The 24,679-nt window shown below is 42.5% G+C and overlaps 1 protein-coding gene across 1 annotated transcript; it reads right to left on the reverse strand.

The window, feature by feature from the left end:
* Positions 1-80: 80 nt before the first annotated feature.
* Positions 81-24,546, reverse strand: LOC118393129 (paxillin-like). The gene is made up of 3 exons (XM_052461408.1): positions 24,396-24,546; positions 270-478; positions 81-170 (listed from the first exon to the last, which is right to left on the reverse strand). The coding sequence occupies exons 1-3, from the start codon at positions 24,406-24,408 to the stop codon at positions 81-83; spliced, it is 312 nt and encodes a 103-aa protein (XP_052317368.1). The 5' UTR covers positions 24,409-24,546.
* Between the last annotated feature and the right edge of the window lie 133 nt (positions 24,547-24,679).

A 24,679-nucleotide genomic window follows, 5' to 3' on the forward strand; every position in this document is an offset into this window, starting at 1 on the left:
AGTATAAAACAGTGACAGACGGTATAGTAGCCTCCCAGTGGGGGTGCCTTCCTAAAGATCTGTTCCTATGGCCCTCCTGCCTACCTGTACACTTGGTCCTCATCAATGTGGGACAGGGGCGGGCTGCTACTGTCCCTGGACCATAAGCTCTTCGGAGCTGAACCCAAGGACTGCAGAGGAAGACATTCACTAAGTTTAGTCGTGAAAAGCCATTTAATGAATGAGATGTGCGAGTCTGAGTCGTGGTTCTGAGGTACAGTATGACTGACCTGTTGGGAGGAGTGGTGGGAGTCCAGGGAGTCTATCACAGAGCCATTCAGAGCCTCAGCCGAGGGAGGGGGTGGCACCGGGGGAGGGACTGACACATCCTGGTAGGAGTTCCCTCCAGTGGGGAAGGAGTAGGGTGTCTCCTCAGACAGGAACACAGGATGCTTGGAGATGTGGGACGTCGTGGATTCCAGGTCCGCCAACAAAGCGTCTGAGAAGGAGAGGGATACCTCCATTGTTACACAGCATACACTCAGTCAAACATTACAGGCAGAAATACAGAGGCAGCCTTGGTTTGTGTATCAGTACATCAATACAAAAGGTTTTTTTTTTTTAAGATTGAGGGTGGACATTTGTTTCCCCTCTTTCTGGAGCAAATCATTCATAGAAGACCAAGATGCAACACGACTTCTATGCTTAGCATCAATGTGAATGTGACAGATTTAGTTATTTTGCCTCCATTAGACTGAAAATAATTCAAAGCGCCCAGCATCTGGGCCTCTCCAGCTGGAGTCTACTGAGTGGCGGGTGTCTGTAAACTAACAATGCCCATGTGTACCGGTCAGCCTCTCACTCCAAAAAGGCCCCAAGACCCCCTCCACCAGGAGCCAAGTTTAGGCCCCGTCATAATCACAGCTCGACACAGACAAAGCCCCAGTGTCATTTCTAAACCCGCTACAGTCTGGTTAACATCTCGCCTGAAACAACCACCTTCCTCGCTCCATCAATCTTTCCATCAGGCTCTAATATATTGCTGTTTTCAGTAAGTACCTGGCTATCAGTCTTTGCTTGTCCATCGTTCCTTCCGTCCGATTGTCTTCCTAACAGAAAAACGCCTTTCTTAACCTGTTGCTCTTTTCAAAAGGCTATGTGTTAGTGTGGACATCAGACAGACTCAGAAAGACAGACATCATATACATCTCCTCCAGGGCTATCCTGTGTACAGCATTAGTGTCCCCTGGAACACCAGAACAAAATAGACCCTTACATCACACACTCCATCCATCCTCAGTTAGTCAAGCATAGCCTGTTCAAATGTTCCTGTTCAAATGTTCCTGTTCAAATGTTCCTGTTCAAATGTTCCTGTTCATACTGGATGGTGTCAAAGGAAATCCTTGTCGTCAACTCCATATAACAGAACCAAGTCAATTCAAAAGCCACCCCATAAGACTCGTTTCTCTGAATCATGTGAGCCAATTTACATAAATCAGCTTCAAACCAAGAGAACATTCAAATAGGCTAAACTAAATTATATGCTAAATGGACAGTCCGTAAGATGCCAACATTACTACAACTTTATGAGGTGAACAACAAATAGACAAATAATGTTTTAGAGACCACAGTCCAAAAGTCCCTCTTCAGTCACACACACAAAATCCTCTTTGCAAGAAGAAAAACAAAAGCAAAAAAAACCCACAAGAAATTAAGATGAAATAAAGTTCACAGAATATTCAAGCTTTTCTGGGTAAAATGCCCCCTTACTATGCTCCTGATATGCCACCTGACAGATCCAGTACCCAGAAGTGTGTGCAACGGCTTATGCAGCCAGAGAGGAACAGAGATAGACAGAGGACTAGCTAGTGTCCTGTCTGTTGAGGGTGTGGTTTGGAGGCAGGGGGACAGAGACGCACTGGATATTAACCCCAACAATATTTGGTTTATTTATTTAACTTGGCAAGTCAGTTTAAGAACAAATTCTTATTTACAATGACGGCCTACCCGGGCAAACCTTGACGACGCTGGGCCAATTGTGCGCCGCCCTCCCTCCCACTTACCCTCCAACTCACCTCAGGGATACATTTCACGCTCATAATAATCAAGTGTGTCTACTTCTGTAAACAGTTAAATATTTTGCTCTATTTTCAAAAATAATTCCCAGAAAGATTTTTTAAATTGCCATCAACTAGACGTCAACGACATCTCTATTGTTCATCCTTAACAACTTTATTTGAATAGGACTGTTACAATTGTTCTGTGGGAACAGAGCTTTCAGTTTAACCAATTCACTACCACAGTAATTCCCCCACTGTTCATTCAAACCACAGAGACCCCAACCAGTAGCTAGGTGTTTACGTCATATAGTCAAACCACAGAGACCCCAACCAGTAGCTAAGTGTTTACGTCATATAGTTAAACCACAGAGACCCCAACCAGTAGCTAGGTGTTTACGACATATAGTTAAACCACAGAGACCCCAACCAGTAGCTAAGTGTTTACGTCATATAGTCAAACCACAGAGACCCCAACCAGTAGCTAGGTGTTTACGTCATATAGTTAAACCACAGAGACCCCAACCAGTAGCTAGGTGTTTACGTCATATAGTTAAACCACAGAGACCCCAACCAGTAGCTAGGTGTTTACGTCATATAGTTAAACCACAGAGACCCCAACCAGTAGCTAGGTGTTTACGTCATATAGTTAAACCACAGAGACCCCAACCAGTAGCTAGGTGTTTACGTCATATAGTCAAACCACAGAGACCCCAACCAGTAGCTAGGTGTTTACGTCATATAGTCAAACCACAGAGACCCCAACCAGTAGCTAGGTGTTTACGTCATATAGTTAAACCACAGAGACCCCAACCAGTAGCTAGGTGTTTACGTCATATAGTTAAACCACAGAGACCCCAACCAGTAGCTAGGTGTTTACGTCATATAGTTAAACCACAGAGACCCCAACCAGTAGCTAGGTGTTTACGTCATATAGTCAAACCACAGAGACCCCAACCAGTAGCTCGGTGTTTACGTCATATAGTTAAACCACAGAGACCCCAACCAGTAGCTAGGTGTTTACGTCATATAGTTAAACCACAGAGACCCCAACCAGTAGCTAGGTGTTTACGTCATATAGTTAAACCACAGAGACCCCAACCAGTAGCTAGGTGTTTACATCATATAGTTAAACCACAGAGACCCCAACCAGTAGCTGGGTGTTTACGTCATATAGTTAAACCACAGAGACCCCAACCAGTAGCTCGGTGTTTACGTCATATAGTTAAACCACAGAGACCCCAACCAGTAGCTAGGTGTTTACGTCATATAGTTAAACCACAGAGACCCCAACCAGTAGCTCGGTGTTTACGTCATATAGTTAAACCACAGAGACCCCAACCAGTAGCTAGGTGTTTACGTCATATAGTTAAACCACAGAGACCCCAACCAGTAGCTAGGTGTTTACGTCATATAGTTAAACCACAGAGACCCCAACCAGTAGCTAGGTGTTTACGTCATATAGTCAAACCACAGAGACCCCAACCAGTAGCTAGGTGTTTACGTCATATAGTTAAACCACAGAGACCCCAACCAGTAGCTCGGTGTTTACGTCATATAGTTAAACCACAGAGACCCCAACCAGTAGCTAGGTGTTTACGTCATATAGTTAAACCACAGAGACCCCAACCAGTAGCTCGGTGTTTACGTCATATAGTTAAACCACAGAGACCCCAACCAGTAGCTAGGTGTTTACGTCATATAGTTAAACCACAGAGACCCCAACCAGTAGCTAGGTGTTTACGTCATATAGTTAAACCACAGAGACCCCAACCAGTAGCTAGGTGTTTACGTCATATAGTTAAACCACAGAGACCCCAACCAGTAGCTAGGTGTTTACGTCATATAGTTAAACCACAGAGACCCCAACCAGTAGCTAGGTGTTTACGTCATATAGTTAAACCACAGAGACCCCAACCAGTAGCTCGGTGTTTACGTCATATAGTTAAACCACAGAGACCCCAACCAGTAGCTAGGTGTTTACGTCATATAGTTAAACCACAGAGACCCCAACGAGTAGCTCGGTGTTTACGTCATATAGTTAAACCACAGAGACCCCAACCAGTAGCTAGGTGTTTACGTCATATAGTTAAACCACAGAGACCCCAACCAGTAGCTAGGTGTTTACGTCATATAGTTAAACCACAGAGACCCCAACCAGTAGCTAGGTGTTTACGTCATATAGTTAAACCACAGAGACCCCAACCAGTAGCTAGGTGTTTACGTCATATAGTTAAACCACAGAGACCCCAACCAGTAGCTAGGTGTTTACGTCATATAGTTAAACCACAGAGACCCCAACCAGTAGCTCTGTGTTTACGTCATATAGTCAAACCACAGAGACCCCAACCAGTAGCTCGGTGTTTACGTCATATAGTTAAACCACAGAGACCCCAACCAGTAGCTCGGTGTTTACGTCATATAGTTAAACCACAGAGACCCCAACCAGTAGCTAGGTGTTTACGTCATATAGTTAAACCACAGAGACCCCAACCAGTAGCTCGGTGTTTACGTCATATAGTTAAACCACAGAGACCCCAACCAGTAGCTAGGTGTTTACGTCATATAGTTAAACCACAGAGACCCCAACCAGTAGCTAGGTGTTTACGTCATATAGTTAAACCACAGAGACCCCAACCAGTAGCTAGGTGTTTACGTCATATAGTTAAACCACAGAGACCCCAACCAGTAGCTAGGTGTTTACGTCATATAGTTAAACCACAGAGACCCCAACCAGTAGCTAGGTGTTTACGTCATATAGTTAAACCACAGAGACCCCAACCAGTAGCTAGGTTTACGTCATATAGTTAAACCACATGGGTGCTAAATCTATTTAAAAGCTGTAAGTTCAGCAAGTAAGTCTGCTCAAAATAAGCTGCACCTGGTGCTGAAATGCTGAACAAGGACTTAAAGTTGACGTCATCACCCTTACAATAAAGCCCATGAATTTAAAAAAAATAATAAAACATATATTTTTTAAATCACTGGCCATCTCCCTATCCAGTCATTCACTTGGGAATTGATATCTTACACATTATGGTGTGGTTTCCCAATAACAGTTCATACTAAAACAATAAAAATTGCACATGGCTAACCAGGTATGATATTGAGTACATAGAAGAACTTCATGACCTTACTCCTGGCAGCGAGGAAAAGTTCTTCAGTATGTTGCCAGACTGGGATGTCTATTCTCTGCCTAGTACCACTAGACTACCCCCCCGTTGCTGCTACATCTGTGACACTGGCCAACCCCTGTGGTACTGATCAGTCAGAGATCTTAGTCCACATCTGATTAAGTGTTTCAAGCAACAGATAGACTACGGTCAAGGGTATAGCTAACTCGATGACGTACAGCGAAAGCTGGTACCCACTATCCACCTTCATTGTAAAGGAATTGTTTGTTAACAAACTAAAGAACAATGAGTAGAGGATATTTAAATCATAGCTAGAGGTCAGCCGCAATACACTTGCCTGTAGTGCTTTAGGCCAGGGCTACACTGACATTCAGCTTTACTGGAGTGCTTTAGGCCAGGGCTACACTGACATTCAGCTTTACTGGAGTGCTTTAGGCCAGGGCTACACTGACATTCAGCTTTACTGGAGTGCTTTAGGCCAGGGCTACACTGACATTCAGCTTTACTGGAGTGCTTTAGGCCAGGGCTACACTGACATTCAGCTTTACTGGAGTGCTTTAGGCCAGGGCTACACTGACATTCAGCTTTATTGGAGTGCTTTAGGCCAGGGCTACACTGACATTCAGCTTTACTGGAGTGCTTTAGGCCAGGGCTACACTGACATTCAGCTTTACTGGAGTGCTTTAGGCCAGGGCTACACTGACATTCAGCTTTACTGGAGTGCTTTAGGCCAGGGCTACACTGACATTCAGCTTTACTGGAGTGCTTTAGGCCAGGGCTACACTGACATTCAGCTTTACTGGAGTGCTTTAGGCCAGGGCTACACTGACATTCAGCTTTACTGGAGTGCTTTAGGCCAGGGCTACACTGACATTCAGCTTTACTGGAGTGCTTTAGGCCAGGGCTACACTGACATTCAGCTTTACTGGAGTGCTTTAGGCCAGGGCTACACTGACATTCAGCTTTACTGGAGTGCTTTAGGCCAGGGCTACACTGACATTCAGCTTTACTGGAGTGCTTTAGGCCAGGGCTACACTGACATTCAGCTTTACTGGAGTGCTTTAGGCCAGGGCTACACTGACATTCAGCTTTATTGGAGTGCTTTAGGCCAGGGCTACACTGACATTCAGCTTTACTGGAGTGCTTTAGGCCAGGGCTACACTGACATTCAGCTTTACTGGAGTGCTTTAGGCCAGGGCTACACTGACATTCAGCTTTACTGGAGTGTGAAAGTGGAAATGCCACTGGAATACATTTGTGTTGATTGTCCCTCCTGTGGGAGGCAGCAATGAGTCTGACACAGATGAACTGTAAAATGGTCTGTGGCCTGAGTTGGTCTGGGGGGAGTTAGTGCATTAAGGGGTGGGGGTAAATGTTATGAGATGGGTAAAATCCAATCATTTTTCAGAGGAAATCCTGACTACTTTTGAAAAAAAAAAGTATTATACAACTGTTCTATGGGAAACATTTATTCTGCCATTTGGGGATTCTAAGCAGGGCTACATGCCAGAGAGATCAGTTCATCGGACTTTGTTTATTGCAGCTTCTATGACCTAAATAGATTTGCAATACATTCCTGTCCTGCCTTTTCATTGAAAGCATCTTAACATAAAGTCAATGTTCAAACATAGGCCAACAGCCTTGTGTTGTGTGCAGACTATGTGCATTCTTTGGGTGGTGGGTACGTGTAGATTCTTGCCTCTGTCCATAACCCCCCTCCTCCTAACTGTACCAAAGCCCTGCAGTCTTTATCTGACAGGCGGGAAGGTACATGGTGAATTCCACACATTCCACTGTCCGGCTCCGAGAGAGAAAGCAGCCAGGGAAACAGAGGGTGGCAGAGGAGAGGCATGAGGTAGAGGCTAACAATGGAAGAGAGGGATGATTTAGTTTACCCAGGGACTCTAAATATCAGTAATATGTAATCTACATGAAATTAACAAATATTAAGATAAAAACACAGAATACAGTGTTTTGTAATACAGGTTATATTTGGCAAGACAGAAACCACCAGTCAATCAGTTGCACTACGACTAGGTTCTAGATGAGGGAAAAAAAAGAAAAACCTGGCTGTTTAGTTTAAAAACAATCGATGTACTACTCTATAATTTAGATAATGATATGATAGATATGCTCTCTCTAATTCTCTCTTTCTTTCTCTCTCTCGGAGGACCTGAGCCCTAGGACCGTGCCCCAGGACTACCTGACATGATGGCTCCTTGCTGTCCCCAGTCCACCTGACTGTGCTGCTGCTCCAGTTTCAACTGTTCTGCCTTATTATTATTCGACCATGCTGGTCATTTATGAACATTTGAACATCTTGGTCATGTTCTGTTATAATCTCTACCCGGCACAGCCAGAAGAGGACTGGCCACCCCACATAGCCCGGTTCCTCTCTAGGTTTCTTCCTAGGTTTTGGCCTTTCTAGGGAGTTTTTCCTAGCCACCGTGCTTTTACACCTGCATTGTTTGCCGTTTGGGGTTTTAGGCTGGGTTTCTGTACAGCACTTTGAGATATCAGCTGATGTACGAAGGGCTATATAAATAACTTTGATTTGATTTGATTTGATAACAGGGCCAGATCAGAAAAGTACCATATACTTTAAATTGCAGGAGAAGAGAGATGTCAATTTTTATTACCCATGGCAGGCCCAGAGTGCCATGCTTCCCAGATTAACAGGCAGACAGGCAAGCTGATCTTTCCCACATCTTTAAAACATTGGATTCAGTGATGGGCCACCAGGGTCCACGACTCACCTGTTTATAGCTGGGGGCAGAACTGGCCACAGCCCCACGTAGAAAGTAACACTATCCGGCCTTCCCAACATTATATTTATATCAATCAGGAGAGACAGGGGCCAGAGAGGGGTGGAGAGAAATACCACAGAGGAGAATAGCAGATAGGGAAGGGGGAGAGGGAGTATACAGCACAGAGAGAGAAGGGTGAACAGGGAGTGTAAAGATACTGAAGAGAGTACAGACACAGTGAGAGAGAGGGAGTGGTGTGTTGTCTCAGAGAAAGACAGAAAGATCTTGAAGCAAGATGGGGTCAACGGCTTCAAAATAATCCCCACCAAAAATACCCCCCCAAGCAGCCCCATATCCGAAAGATGACACTCCCCTGAAGAGAGCGCTGGACCAAAATAAAAGCACTTCCCCACAGGCCAGTAAATCAGATGACAGGGGAAAGTCTAAAAGACCATTTTGACACACAGTCATGCTTAGACATTGAGAACAAACTTGCACCAATAGATTAGTGAGAGAGCCAGCGGCTACCATGAGTTTGTGTGTGTTGGAGGGGGTGTGAAAACCTCAAGGATAGACAGTCTTGTTTCTCTTCCCCAAGTTCAGCTTGTGCAACACTGAATCAAACCAACCAACCTCCAAAAACAGCCAGCCATCTTCCTGGCTCTGTGGCCCTGTGGAATCCTCCACACTGAGCTATTTGAACATGCCCTGGGGAGTCCCAGCCTGAGTAATGTGGGAAGAATCCAGCAGGAACTCAGATTCCTGCTCCATTACACTGACCCATCAGGAAAATAATTAGCACTGTTCTCAGAGCCAAGAAACAAGGCCAGAGAGAGAGGGGAAAGTGACAGAGTGAGAGAAAGGGAAACAGTTGAGGAAATAAAGGCAAAAGACATGGTAGGAAAGAGGGCTTGACTAACTTTTATTGGTCAAAATTGTCCATAACAGCAGTGACAGAGCATTCATTTCCTGGCCCTGAACGCAGATTCTGCTCATTGTTTTCTCTTATGTTTCCTCAGGATGTGAGGCAGGGTTCATTGCCTAAGCAATGAGATCAGTCATGCAGATCCCCCTCCCCCAGACTCAGAACAGGATGGGTGTGGAAGGAGCACAGAAAGAGCTGGACTGGACTGATTTACAGACAGGACCCTCACATTAGTTCAGAAGGCATGCCCACAAACATACAGTAGTGGTAGGCATACAGGGAGAAACCCTACAGGTCCCTGGGGGTGATGACTAGTCTGGTAACACTGGCCCACTGCTGACTTACTGAAATACAGAAACTCACCAACTGCTAAAGTTGTAAGGACAGCTATGTTGTCTAACTTACAGAGTGTGGTTGGAAAATATCGTAAACATTTAGGACCACTAGTGTTGGGCGGTATCTAGAATTTCATTCCATTTCTGTACCATACCGGGGTATATGGTATTACCAAATGTGCACACAAGGGGCGCTATAAATAATGTTTTTTGGGGGATGCACAAAACAATTTAGGCACCAGGGATGTTGATCCAGGAGAGGATTGAATGTCTCGGTTGTAACCAAGAAGCTTGATATCTAGCCACTTAGCTAGGAAACCAAATGCATAGCTGGAGCCCTGAGCTAGATATAATTTGACACATCTTAGATTTCTTATAGTTATACTTAACTTAAAAGCAGTGGCATAGCACCCCCGTGGCACCCCTGCAGCGCCCTCCCAAAAAATATATATTTTAAACAGTATTTCGAAATAAACATTTTTAACTGTATACTGAGGTATCGCCCAAGCCTAAGGACCACACCATTCCTCTCTTGAACAAGGGAATATGGCAATGTTTCTACAAGGTAATCAATGAATACAGTCCACATCTCAAAAGAGGATACAGGACCCCGAACAACTTCTACCCAAAAGCTAAATCGTTAGTCCATGTAGCCATTTGGTTATCTGCCGGGACCCTTTTTGGACTAATTATGACTCATCACATATGCTGATGCTACTTTTTATCCTCCGTCACTTTAATCCTAGTTATATGTACATATGTACCTCAATCACCTCATACCCCTGCACATCGACTCAGTACTGGTATCCCTTGTATATAGCCAGGTTATTGTTACTCATTGTGCATCTATTATTAAGCGTTTTACTTTTCTATTATTTATCTTTCTGTAACGGCCGTTGTTGGTGGAAGAAGGTGAGGACCAAGGTGCAGCGTGGTATGTGTCCATATTTATTCAAATGAACACGGAAATAACAAAGAGAAACGACTGAAAACAGTTCTGGCTGGTGAAGACAACAGAAAACAATCACCCATGAAACACAATAGAAAAAAGGCTCCCTAAATATGGTTCTCAATCAGGGACAACGATTGACAGCTGCCTCTGATTGAGAACCATACCAGGCCAAACACAGAAATAGCAAATCATAGAAAAACTAACAGACCCACCCAACTCACGCCCTGACCATACTAAAACAAAGACATAACAAAAGAAACAAGGTCAGAACGTGACACTTTCTTTCTTTCTTTCATTCTGCATTGTTAAGGGCCTGTAAGTAAGCATTTCACTTTTAGTCCACACCGGTTGTTCACAAAGCATGTAAAAAAAATAAAAAGTGATTACTGTTCAACAGACTACAACGTTGCTTCTCCTATAATGCTGTCCTCTCAACCAGCCGCCTACCTACACACCACGCACCACTCTTAGCTTAATGACTGGTCATGACATAAACAAAGGCTGCTTTAGCCCACAGGGACAGTCCATCTGTGTGTTTCCCAAGCATGGAGAGTCAATCATACAGGCTCCTGAGGAATTCACACAGAGAGGAGAGTGGGGACACGCCACACTAACACGCCAGTAAGACAGGCCATCCGACACTGACTGTCACATGTGGGTAAAGACGCATATCTGGGAGAAAGCTCAGCTGCACTGCAGCCACATCAGTAATGGTTCTGGGCCTTGTTCTGGACCTGGTTACCACCTGATCGGAGCTGCGTGAGACATGTCTCTGGAACGTTCACATGCCTTGTCTAACCTAGGGTTGCTCACACGGTACAACAGAATCCCCCCTGCTTTTTGGGAGGGTAGGAAATGGGGACATCTCTGGTACACTGGGCCAAGTAGAAAGAGGAGAGGATGATTGGGTAGCTCTACGTCATCAGAGGAATCCCTGCAGAGACCAGGGAATAGGGTTTTACTAGGACACAGTAGGACTGACTGAGGGTACCGGATTGTGAAGAGCCCTTTCTTTACAGGGCCAGTGTGGAACAGTGGTGGGAGTTGGTGAGCCGTAACCCAGTAAGTATTTGGCCTTGATGTTAAGACATTCCACAGCAGCCTCTCCCCCTCCCTCAGGCCTGGCTTCCCCCGACTTAAGTGAGACAGCAGGCTCCCTCTCAGTTAACAATCAGTCCTTTCACTGGCTCAGAGCAGCTTTACCATCTAATGAGCCATGAAGGTATTCTCAGATCAGGCCAAGCACAAAAGATGTCTCCTCATCCCTCCACTTAAACAAGTAAAAAAACATCTCACTGACATGCTATTTTGGGTCATTCATGCAGAACAACAGTGCCCATCAGCCAGCATGATCCCTAAAATGCACTGACACATGTAACCATGGAATATGATCTATGTGTACAAGTATGAACGGTGCAGGTTCGTGTACAGTAGGCTCTGCTATTTGAGGTATGCCGGGTTCCAGGCGTTTGTGTAAATATCTCTAGTACATATCTGTATCTGAGAAAGTCCTCTAGTCGTTTGAAGACCCATATTGCTGCAGGTCTGTAGGATACTCTAATGTCGGAGTATGTACTCTAAACATGACTACCCAGCTAACAAACATTCCCAGAACTTTAGAGAACGTTCCCTTAAGTCTCAATAGGTCATTAACTAACGTTATCATAGGAATGTTCCCGTGATGTCCTAGGAATGTTTCCAAGAGACCATCACCATAAATGTTAAATAGAACGTTGTTACCTTGTTCTCAGAACTTAAGATATTAACAGTTCTAGACATGTTTCATGGGAGCGTTGAAATAATATTAATGTCTCCAGTTCTGATGGTTAGGAGAATATTCCATCAACATCCCACCCAACATACACAGAACATAGTTGCCATGTTATCAGAAAATAACTTGTCTAGAATCTTAATAGTTTAAGTGGAAACTCATCTTGTTACTGTTGCCCAGCCAATCAAGGCCCTGATTAGTAAACCACTGATCCACTCACAGAGCTCTCTCTGTCTGTTGGCAAGATTAGGGACACACACAGTGCTTTTAACAGTGTTCTCAGCTTCCATATTTGCCGCACATGATTTAATTGTGCATGTTCATTTATACATTAAATATTATTCAGCATATCCTCACTCGGGAGTTGAACTCACAACCTCTTGGTTTAATATACGGTAATCTTCCTGCTACACCACCATGTCTGTGTCAGGTATCAGCTGATATTTTTTTTTTTTATTTATCTTTTTATTTTTTTACCTTTATTTAACCAGGCAAGTCAGTTAAGAACACATTCTTATTTTCAATGACGGCCTGGGAACAGTGGGTTAACTGCCTGTTCAGGGGCAGAACGACAGATTTGTACCTTGTCAGCTCGGGGGTTTGAACTCGCAACCTTCTGGTTACTAGTCCAACGCTCTAACCACTAGGCTACGCTGCCGCCCCAATATGACTCTTCTCATCATTGATTTGCTTTAAATTATTATTTAAGAGCTTTCGGTTTAGTGGTCTAATGTTGTTGGGGCATTTGACCCCGTTTTAATCTTACTCCTGAATCAGTATGATAAACTATTTTGTCATTTTTCCACATTAAAATGTCAAGAAGATGGAAGTTGCGCAGCAAAATAGAATGAATAAATACTGATAATTTATGAGGTAGTGGAAAGTTGGTCAATTTGTGCTCAAGGTGTAATCCTACAGATTCCCAGCTTTCAACGAGAAACTGATTTTAAATAGATATTTTTGGTCATGTAGTGTATGTAGACACCTGCTTGTCAAACATCTCATTACAAAATCATGGGCATTAATATGGAGTGGTCCCCCTTTGCTGCTTTTAACAGCCTCCACTCTTCTGGGAAGGCTTTACACTAGATGTTGGAACATTGTTCTGGGGACTTGCTTCCATTCAGCCACAAGAGCGTTAGTGAGGTCGAGCACCAATGTTGGGCGAATAGGCCTGGCTCGCAGTCGGCGTTCTAATTCATCCCAAAGGAGTTTGATGGGGTTGAGGTCAGGGCTCTGTGCAGGCCAGTCAAGTTCTTCTACGCCAATCTAGTCAAATAATTTCTGTATGGACCTCACTTTGTGCACCTGGGCATTGTCATGTTGAAACAGGAAAGGGCCTTCCCCAAACTGTTGCCACAAAGTTGGAAGCACAGAATGTCTAGAAGGTCAATGTGTTAAAGATTTCCCTTCACTGGCACTAAGGGGCCTAGCCCAAACCATGAATACAGCCCCAGACCATTATTCCTCTTCCACCAAGCTTGTGTGCCCTACCACTTCGCAGCTGAGCCATTGTTACTCCTAGACACTTCCACTTCACAACACACCACTTACAGTTGACCAGGGCAACTCTAGCAGGACAGACATTTTACAAACTGACTTGTTGCAAAAGGTGGCCACCTATGACCGTGCCACGTTGAAGAAGTCACTGAGTCATTAAGGCCATTCTACTGCCAATGTTGATCTATGGAGATTGCATGGCAGTGTGCTTGATTGTATACACCTGTTAGCAACAGGTGTGGCTGAAATAGCCAAATCCACTCATTTTAAAGGTGTGTCAACACACATTTGTATATAAAGTGTAAGATAGGGGTGTTGTCATTATTTGACATGAACATATTTGATAAGAATGTGTTACGGATACAGTTATCCTGTGTGTGTGTGTATCCTGTGTGTGTTTCTTCTCTCTCCTTCTCCCCTCACAGGTGAAAATCACTCCCCAATCAGTCAACAATCAATCATCAATCAGAAGACACACCTCCTCCTATTTCCTAACCTATCACAGTTCCTTCCCCATGGTTTAAAAACCCCATCATTTGTTTGTTCTAGAGCTCAATCTCTCTGTAAATGCCATGTTTGTAGGTCTCTGTGTTTCACTCTCGCTTTGTGTCTTAACCGCTCTTTTGTTTAAGCACCTCATAGCACTTTCATCACCTGTGAGTATTGTTTTTGGTTATGGTGTTTGTTTGTTGCTGGTGGGAAAATGGGCAAACCAAGACAAATCGCCCATGGGCATACACTACCCGTAGGTGAACTTTGTTAAATACACTAGTTAGAACTGGGCGGACCACCCAGTGTATTTTTGGTTAGTTAGTTAGCTGTTGTTAAAGTAGGCTAGTCTAGCTTAGGGGTGTTTTTGAATACTTATTTCTTTCCTTGGGTCCAGCTCAGCCCCTTTCCCTGCTCCCCCCATTACCGTGTGTTTATAAATAAACCTGGAGTTTGACGGTAGATTTCTGTTGTCGTGGTTATTTCGTTCACTTTTACTTTGTCACAATAATAATTTGCATGAGTTATGTTACGGGTCTCATTACCATCCCCCCTAGACTGTCGGGCCAAAAGGGATTCGTAACAAATGTGAAGGTAGTGTGACTCCCCTTGTGGATCTCAAACCCAGGCCACCAGCACTTATGATGAACGCCATAACCACTGGGATATCCTTGGGACATGTGCTTGCTTAAAAGGCCAGTATAGTTAGGACCTGTCCAGAAGCAAACCCTAACTCTTTCTCTGTAGGCACTTGTGAAACAACTAGATAGGAGTAATATTAAAAACAGGGTTATATGGCCCACAAACATTAGACAACTATACAAAAAGCCCTAAAATTGTTGAAATAAGGGAATCAAATCAGAGAAGTCAGATTAACTGACCGCAAACCGTGATTATCTGACCTAGGCTTTGGTCGTGGAAACAAATGACAATACATCAGATCAAATTTAGAAAAGGAACAGAAACAGAGCATCACTTAATGCACCCGACATTATATTGTGTAGTCGAACCATTGCAGACTCTAGTGCAGGAGACCCAATGCTTTTTGATAAATCAAAAAGCAGCCGTGCTTTCGGGCTGCAGCACAAGGCCAGCACAGACAATTCTGTCCTCAGATACAGAGAGCTGTGATACCCGGTCTGCAGTTGAAGAGGTCCCAATGGTACATCCTCGTATACCATGGATTGTATGTGTAACAAGGTTAGCAAAAATGTTAACTAAAATAAAGTTTAAAAGTCACACAATGAACCTATTACAACTGGAGCAGGCCAACACGGCTGGGTGTGCAGGTTTATGTTCCCCAGCACTAACACACCTGATTCACTGTATTGAACAATGATCAAGTGTGCTATAGCTAGCTGGAACAGAAGTCAGCTCACCAAGTAGATCAAATCAAAGTTTGTCACTTGTGCTGAATACAACAGACCTTACAGTGAAATGCTTACTTACAGGCTCAAACCAATAGTGCAAAAAAGGAATTAGGTGAACAATAGTTAAGTACAGAAATAAAACAGTTAAAAGACAGGCTATATACAGTAGCAAGGCTACATACAGACATGGTTAGTCAGGCTGGTTGAGGTAGTATGTACATGTAGGTATGGTTAAAGAGACTATGCATATATGATGAACAGAGTGTAGCAGTAGCGTAAAGAGGGGTTGGTGGGTGGTGGGACAATGCAGATAGCCTGGCTAGCCAATGTGCGGGAGCATGTACATACAGTTGAAGTCTGAAGTTTACATACACTTAGGTTGGAGTCATTTAAAACTCGTTTTTCAACCACTCCAAAAATGTCTTAACAAACTATAGTTGGGCAAGTTGTTTAGGACATCTACTTTGTGCATGACAAGTAATTTTTCCAACAATTGTTTAGACAGATTGTTTCACTATATCACAATTCCAGTGGGTCAGAAGTTTACATACACTAAGTTGACCGTGCCTTCAAACAGCTTGGAAAATGCCAGAAAATGATGTCATGGCTTTAGAAGCTTCTGATAGTATAATTGACATAATTTGAGTCAATTGGAGGTGTACCTGTGGATGTATTTCAAGGCCTACCTTCAAACTCAGTGCCTCTTTGCTTGACATCATGGGAAAATCAAAAGAAAATCAGCCAAGACCTCAGAAATAAATTTGTAGACCTCCACAAGTCTGGTTCATCCTTGGGAGCAATTTCCAAACACCTGAAGGTACCACGTTCATCTGTACAAACAATAGTACGCAAGTATAAACACCATGGAACCACACAGCCATCATACCTCTTAGGAAGGAGACGCTTTCTGTCTCCTAGAGATGAACATACTTTGGTGCGAAAAATGCAAATTAATCCCAGAACAGCAGCAAAGGACCTGGAGGAAACAGGTACAAAAGTATCCATATCCACAGTAAAACGAGTCCTATGTCGACATAACCTGAAAGGCCGCTCAGCAAAGAAGACACTGCTCCAAAAGCCAGACTACAGTTTGCAACTACACATGGGGACAAATATCGTACTTTTTGGAGAAATGTCCTCTGGTCTAATAAAACAAATATATATCTGTTTGGCCATAATGACCATTGTTATGTTTGGAGGAAAAAGGGGGAGGCTTGCAAGCCGAAGAACACCATCCCTACCGTGAAGCACGGGGGTGGCAGCAATGCCACCACAGCATTCTGCAGCGATACACCAACCCAATCTGATCATACAACTGTGTGATCACGCACTATGGAGTAACTTCTTTGAAGTTAAGTGTTGAAACTTGTTAACTATTATTCAAGACGAACTAGTATCATACATGTACAAATCAGTACACCCACACATTTTATTTGACATTTATTTACATAGGCAGGTCAGTTAAGTCTTGTTTTCAATGAAGGCCTAGGAACAGTCAAATAGCCCTACAACTGGAGGTGTGTTGGGTCATTGTCCTGTTGAAAAACAAATGATAGTCCCACAAAGCACAAACCAGATTGGGTTGGTGTATTGCTGCAGAATGCTGTGGTAGCCATGCTAGTTAAGTGTGCCTTGAATTCTATATAAAAACACTGACAGTGTCACAAGCAAAGCACCGCCACACCTCCATAGTTCTTGGCGGGAACCCCACATGCAGAGATCATCCGTTCACCGACTCCGCATCTCATAAAGACATGGTAGTTGGGACCAAACATCTCAAAATTTGGAGTCATCAGACCAAAGGACAGATTTCCACCGGTCTAATGTCCATTGCTCGTGTTTCTTGGCCCAAGCAAGTCTTCTTCCTATAGGTGTTATTTACTAGTCGTTTCTTTGCAGCAATTTGACAATGAAGGTCTGATTCTCACAGTCTCCTCTGAACAGTTTATGTTGAGATGTCTGTTGAACTCTGAAGCATTTTTTGGGGGCTGCAATTTGAGGCTGGTAATTAATTAACTTATCCTCTGCAGCAGAGGTTACGCTGGGTCTTCCTTTCCTGTGGCGGTCCTCATGAGAGCCAGTTTCATCATAGCACTTGGTGACTGTGACTGCACTTGAAGAAACGTTCAAAAGGTCTTGAAATGTTCTGGATTGACTGATCTTCATGTCTTAAAGTAATGGACAGTTGTTTCACTTTGCTTATTTGAGCTGTTCTTGCCATAATAGGGACTTGGTATTTTACCAAATAGGGCCATCTTCTGTATACCATCCCTATCTTGTCACAACACAACTGATTGGCTCAAACGCATAAAGGAAAGAAATTCCACAAATTAACAAGGCACACCTGTTAATTGAAATGCACTCCAGGTGGCTACCTCATGAAGCTGGTGGAAAGAATGCCAAAAGCGTGCAAAGCTGTCAAAGGCAAAAGGGTGGCTACTTTGAAGAATCTCAAATAAACAAATCAAAATATAACACTTTTTTGGTTACTACATGATTCCATGTGTTATTTCATAGTTTCATGTATTCACTATTATTCTACGATGTAGAAAATAGTAAAAAAAAGAAAAACCCTTGAATGAGTAGGTGTCCAAACTTTTGACTGGTACTGTTGCTTAAGGGGGCACCTTTGACACGACGACAAGGTGAAGGTGCTCTTTACTCAAATGTCACAACAGAATCATACAGATGGTCCACAGCGTACAGTGCATTCACTAAGTATTCAGACCTTCTCTACATTGTTACGTTACAGCCTTATTCTAAAATCGATTACATTTTTTTTTAATCCTCAATCTACACACAATACCCCATAATGACAAAACAAAAACAGTTTAGAACTTAAATACATTTACATAAGTATTCAAAACCTTTACTATGAGACTCGAAATTGAGCTCAGGTACATCCTGTTATCCATTGATACTTGGAGTCCATTTGTGGTAAATTCAATTGATTGGACATGTTTTGGAAAGGCACACACCTGTTTATATTAGGTCCCACAGTTGACAGTGTATGTCAGAGCAAAAAACCAAGCCATGAGGTTGAATAATGGTCTGTTGCGCTCCGAGACAGGATTGTGTCGAGGCACAGATCTGGGGAAGGGTACAAAAAAAACCTCTGCCGCATTAAAGTCCCCAAGAACACAGTGGCCTTATTCGATCTTAAATGGAATAAGTTTGGAACCACCAAGACTCTTCCTAGAGCTGGCCACACAACCAAACTGAGCAATCAGGGGAGAAGGGCCTTGGTCAGGGAAGTGATCAAGAAACTGATGGCCACTCCTCAGTAAAAGGCACATGACAGCCCGATACAAGTTTGAGACTCCTTTGGGGGCCTTTTGGCAGACCATGAGAAACAAGACTCTCTGGTCTGATGAAACCAAGATTGAACTCTTTGGCTTGAATGCCAACCGTCACAACTGGAAGAAACCTGGCACTATCCCTATGGTGAAGCATGGTGGTGGCAGCATTATGCTGTGAGGAAGTTTTTCAGCGGCAGGGACTGGAAGACAAGTTAGCATCCAGGGAAAGATGAATGGAACAAAGTACAGAGAGATCCTTGATGAAAACCTGTTCCAGAGTGCTCAGGACCTCAGACTGGGGTGAAGGTTCACCTTCCAACAGGAGAATGACCGTAAGCAAACAGCCAACACAAAGCAGGAGTGGCTTCGGGTCAAGTCTCTAAATGTCCTTGAGTGGCCCAGCCAGAGCCCGGACTTGAACCAGATCAAACATCTCTGGAGAGACCCGAAAATAGCTGTGCAGCGACACTCCCCATCCAACATGACAGAGCTTGAGAGGATCTTCAGAGAAGAATGGGGAAAAACTCCAAATACAGGTGTGTCAAGCTTGAAGTGTCATACCCAAGAAGATTGGGGCAGCAGGTAGCCTAGTGGTTAGACCGTTGGACTAGTAACCAAAAGGTTGCAAGATCAAATCCCGAGCTGACAAGGTAAAAATCTGTCGTTCTGCCCCTGAACAAGGCAGTTAACCCACTGTTCCTAGGCAGTCATAGAAAATAAGAATCTGACTTGCCTAGTTAAATAAAGGTCAAATGAAAGAGTTGAGGCTGTAATTGCTGCTTCAACAAAGTACTAAGATTTCATTTTTTACATAAATTTGCAAAAATGTCTAAACCCGTTTTTGCTTTGTTATTATGGGGTATTGTGTGTAGATTGATAGGGGGGGGGGGACAATTTAATACATTTTCAAATAAAGTTTAACACAACAAAATGTGTAAAAAGTCAAGTGGTCTGAATACTTTCCGAATGCACTGCATCTTGTATTACTGAAGGATGCCTCCTTTCATATCTGGAAAAGGACAAGATGGAAAAGGACTGCTGCTGCAGTTTCTACTTTGTCCTTTTCCAGATCATCTTCACAGTGGGAATCCAGTCGACATGGGTGTCTTGACAGAGATCAGCTAGTGAACCTACTGTAGTACATAAACAAATGAAAAGCATACCTGATGTTAGAATAGCACTTCTTTAGGTCACCTATACCAACCTTAATTGTTTTGTTTTACTCATTTTGGTGTTTAAGTCAAAGATGAAATATATTGGGCTGGAACAACCAATAATCAACACAGCGTCCTCTCCCATTGAGACCTTTGTCCTATGCTGTAATGTCCATACATTTTATCTCCTCTTATGAATAAAGTTCAACAAATCATCAAATCAAATTGTTACATGCCCCGAATACAACAGGTGTAAACAATGCAGTTCAATAGATAAAGTTTAGAAAATATTTACTAAATACACAAAAAAAGTTTAAAAAAATGTAATTTGATCAATTGTTCAGCAGTCTTGGGGGTAGAAGCTGTTAATGAGCCTTTTTGGTCCTAGACTTGGAGCTCTAGTACTGCTTGCCGTGCAGTAGCAGAGAGAACTGTCTATGACTTGGGTGATTGGAGTCAGACAAAGTTTTGGGCCTTCCTCTGACACCACCTATTATATAGGTCCTGGATGTCAGGAAGCTTGGCCCCAGTGATGTACTGGTCCGTATGCACTACCCTCTGTAGTGCCTTATGGTCTGATGTCGAGCAATTGGCATACCAGGCCGTGATGCAACCAGATGCTCTCGATGGTGCAGCTGTAGAAATTTGAGGATCTGGGGACCCATGCCAAATATTTTTAGTCTCCCGAGGGGGAAAAGGTGTTGTCATGCCCTCTTCACACCTGTCTTGGTGTGTTTGGACCATCATAGTTCGTTGGATATCTGGACACCAAGAAACTAGAAATAAGCATTTTCTGGTTTGCATATGGCTTTATACAGCTCGTTGAGTGCAATCTTAGTGCCATCATCGATTTGTTGTGGTGTTTAGACAGCTACGAATAATATAAATGGGAACCATCTTAGTAGATGGTGTGGTCTACAGCATATCATGAGGTATTCTACCTCAGGCGAGCAATACCTCAAGACTTTAATATTAGACATTGCGCACCAGCAGTTATTGACAAATAGACACACACCCCCGCCCCTCGTATTATCAGACGTAGCTGCCCTGTCAATTCATGGAGAAGCCAGCTCTATATAATCTGTGTCGTCATTCAGCCATGTCTAGGTGAAACACAAGATATTACAGTTTTTAATGTCCAGTTGGTAGGATTGTCTTAAATTGTAGATTGTCCAGTTTGTTTTCCAATGATTGCAGGTTGGCCAATAATACGGAGGGTAGTGGTCGTTTACCTACTCGTCGGCAAATTCTTACAAGGTATTCTGCCCTTCCCCCCCTTTTTCTTCACGTTGATGATGGGGATTTGGGCCCTGTCTTGACAAAGCAGTATATCCTTTGCATCGGACTCATTAAATAATTTTTGTCCAGTTCAAGGTGAGTAATAGCTGTTCTAATGTCCAGCAGCTCTTTTCAGTCATAAGAGACATGTACAAAACGAGGTACAAACAATGTGAAAAAACAAACAAAATAGAAGTTGGTTATTATCAAATGAATATAGTAACCACACATTTTTGGGATAATGTCCTCCAGGCTATATGGACATCATATAGTACAATTTGAGTCTTTCCTTTTCATGGTCATGGCTGGAAAGGATCCAACTTTTTTCAAAATAACATCATATTCTAGATTACATGGTTGCATTCAAGACAAGGTGTTTTTTTTATTGATTGTTGTCAGTAGAGTAGGCCTAGGCTACCATCGTATTATAAAAGATTTGGCTAATGTCTCCAGTCAAAGTGTAGTACAGCTGCTTCAAATGCCATATTTTTCCCAATACAAGTAAAGAAACATCTGATATAGCCTATAAGCCTGTGCCACTATGCACGTATTAATAGTCTAAATTATCACTATCCAATCTACTCTAAACATTAGGAATACTAGTCTTATGTTAGTCTGTAAATGCTAATAATAGAGGCATGTAGTTATTTGTTATAAAATGTGCCTTTTTATGGCGAAAAAAAATGCTTCCACAAAACTTGACTCACTCGACACATGCCATCTAGCTAGCAAATATTGGGTTCAGGTCTTGATGGGCAAAAAGTTTTTACTTTTCTGACAGTTCTTGAGTCATCTCATTGCTGCCATCAATGGTGTTTCATGATTCATGATTGTAAACATGTTTTTTTCCCCGTTGTCTTTCCTGCCTTGTTAGAGCAGCTAAACAATCCACATAAAATCACCAGGGTGATGAATCTATTCGTTTTAGGCACTGTTATCATGCAGTTTGGGGATGCAACTCGGCTGTTGTCGGAATAATTAATGCAATGGTCTTCCAACATGGCCAGCAGGAGGCGTCGTATGTCAACTGCAAACCCAATATTGGCTCAAATCTAGGTTGTGCCTTTAGATTTAGAGAAAACTAAGGAAGAATTTCACTTCTCAAACCCCTGGCGTCGTCTGCTTGGTCTGTTTCGCAAAGGTTCCCGGAAGTCTGGCTATGTTGCACCTCTGGGTTTAGAAACTCTGGCCTAGACACCTCACTTTTTTTCCTTTCAATTTTTTTTATGGCTGCCCATTGCAAATCAAAATGTGATTGGTTCATTCCACTGTCACTCCAAAATTCTGCACTAATAGCTGCATAGGCCTTCTGTCCAGCTTCTGAAGGCCTAGCCAATGGCTGGCTGAGCTAGCTAGACTTTTCTACCCAGACACCACCAAAAGAAAATCCAGATTGAAGAGAAAAACCTATCCAGTTTTAACCCTTCCCTTTCCAACACAACCCAAAGCGATGAAATCAGGAGATTATTAAAAATGATTGATAATACAAAAAAGAAATTAAAACAATTAAAAATATATATACAGTACCAGTCAAAAGTTGACACACCTACTCATTCATGTTTTTTTTCTTTATTTGGACTATTTTCTACACTGTAGAATAGCGAAGAGATCAAAACTATGAAATAACATATATAGAATAATGTAGTAACCAAAAAAGTCTTAAACAAATCAAAATATATTTCAGATTTGAGTTTCTTCAAAAAAGCCACCCTTTGCCTTGATGAGAGCTTGGCCAAGCCCATCAAGGATCTGATTGGTGAACCACTGATCCATTCACAGCTCTATTTTTGTTGGTAAAGTTTGGGGGACACATGCACAATGCTTTTAACAGTGTTTCCGACTTACATATTTGACATACATGATTACAGTGTACATGTTAATTTATATTGTTCTTCTTGCTACTGCATTTGAAGAAACGTTCAAAGTTCTTGACTGACCTTCATGTCTTAAAGGAATGATGGACTGTCATTTCTCTTTCCCTATTTGAGCTGTTATTGCCATAATATTGATCTGGTCTTTTACCAAATAGGGCCATCTTCTGTATACCACCCCTACCTTGTCACAACACAACTGATTGGCTCAAACGCATTAAGAGCTAAATAAATTCCACAAATTAACATTTAACAAGGCACACCTACCTGTTCATTTAAATGTATTCCAGGTCAACGGGAACTTCAGGCGACTGATACACAGGAATGTTCTTGCAACATTCCTATCAAACGTGTCTAGTACATTATTATCTTGTATTCTGAGAACATGGCCATGTATGTTTGGTGTAATATTCCCCTAACCATCAGGAAACTACATCAATGAGAACACTGGAACCACATTCTAGAGAAGTTCTGTTTGACATTAAGGGAATTTTCACCTAACACCAAAATATGCTGAAGAAGGTGCTCAGAAGGTTTTTGCCTACATAAATAAAATGCATTTAATTAACGGAAAACTGGACACAGAGGAACCTTACAAAAATGATCTCCCTAGAATGGTTAGCTGGGTAGCCTTGGACAGGGGTTGGACATGAGACCCAGCCTTGGACATGAGACCCATATATAAAACAGAAGACACTAAGCCTGCTATCAGCACAGAACTACCACTAGAAATAAAGTTAGAGACAACCAAATACAAGTAGGGATCCAACCACTATATAATAAGTAAATATTTAGTTTCACTCATATGCCATGAAATGTTGCCATTAAAAGTTAGTCAATCTAATTTGAGCAGGGTGCCTGTGGAGAAGGCACAACCATATTTGCCATACAATAAGTGACAATGGGCTTGACTAAAATTCAAGCGGCAGACATACACTATTTATGACATTTCACATGTTTTTCTTATATTGAGATTGTGTCGCCATTTGGAACGTTTGAACATAAAAGGCTATAACGTTACAAACTTGCTCCGTGTTACTTTGGCCAACTTCAAGCATCTGTACCAACTGCAATGAGACCGAGTTGTAGTAAAAAAAAAAAAAAAAAAAAAAATTAAAAATACGCCCATAACTCTTACGCCTACGATGGTAAAGTCAATCAATATGGGTGGAATCTCGTTTTTATACAAACAATGTTGACACCATCAAACGAACTTTTGCTAAAATGTTTGCATAAATTCTTAGTAAAAAAAAAAAGAAATTAAACTGACGAGATTACTTATTATTCAGTTCGAATGCGGGAAATCCGACATGAAAAGATCAACTGTTTAATTCGAAGCTTTTGTACGTAGTTTAAACTTTAAACCAACTCTCCCTGTTGGCTTCAGATATTTATAAAAATCCCAGGCCGTCGATTATCCCAAGACCTTGAAATCTCCGGCGCCTCGAAATACATTGTTTTCTCTCCACCCGTACTTACCGCTATACTAAATAGAAAAAGGCTAAGATTAGAAAATGACATGGTTTGAACTTACCTAAATCGTCCATACTTCCAGAATTGGCTTCACCAGTTTAAAAAAAATTCGATGTCCGTGATTTCCTCTCAAAATCTGAATTAGTTTACTCACTGTGCTGAAGTTGGTTGGGAAGTACAATACATGACCGCACAGCGACGAGCACGCGCATCTATATACGCCGACATGAAGAGACCCCGGGTTGTTTAAATAACTTTGATAAAGGGCGGCCTCTAGCGAGTGAACTAAATTTATACAAAGTACCATACTACTGTATATCAGACAGGCCCGTACTTAAACCTCAG

Source organism: Oncorhynchus keta, chromosome 14 (genome assembly GCF_023373465.1).
Source record: "Oncorhynchus keta strain PuntledgeMale-10-30-2019 chromosome 14, Oket_V2, whole genome shotgun sequence".
Taxonomy (NCBI): Eukaryota; Metazoa; Chordata; class Actinopteri; order Salmoniformes; family Salmonidae; genus Oncorhynchus; species Oncorhynchus keta.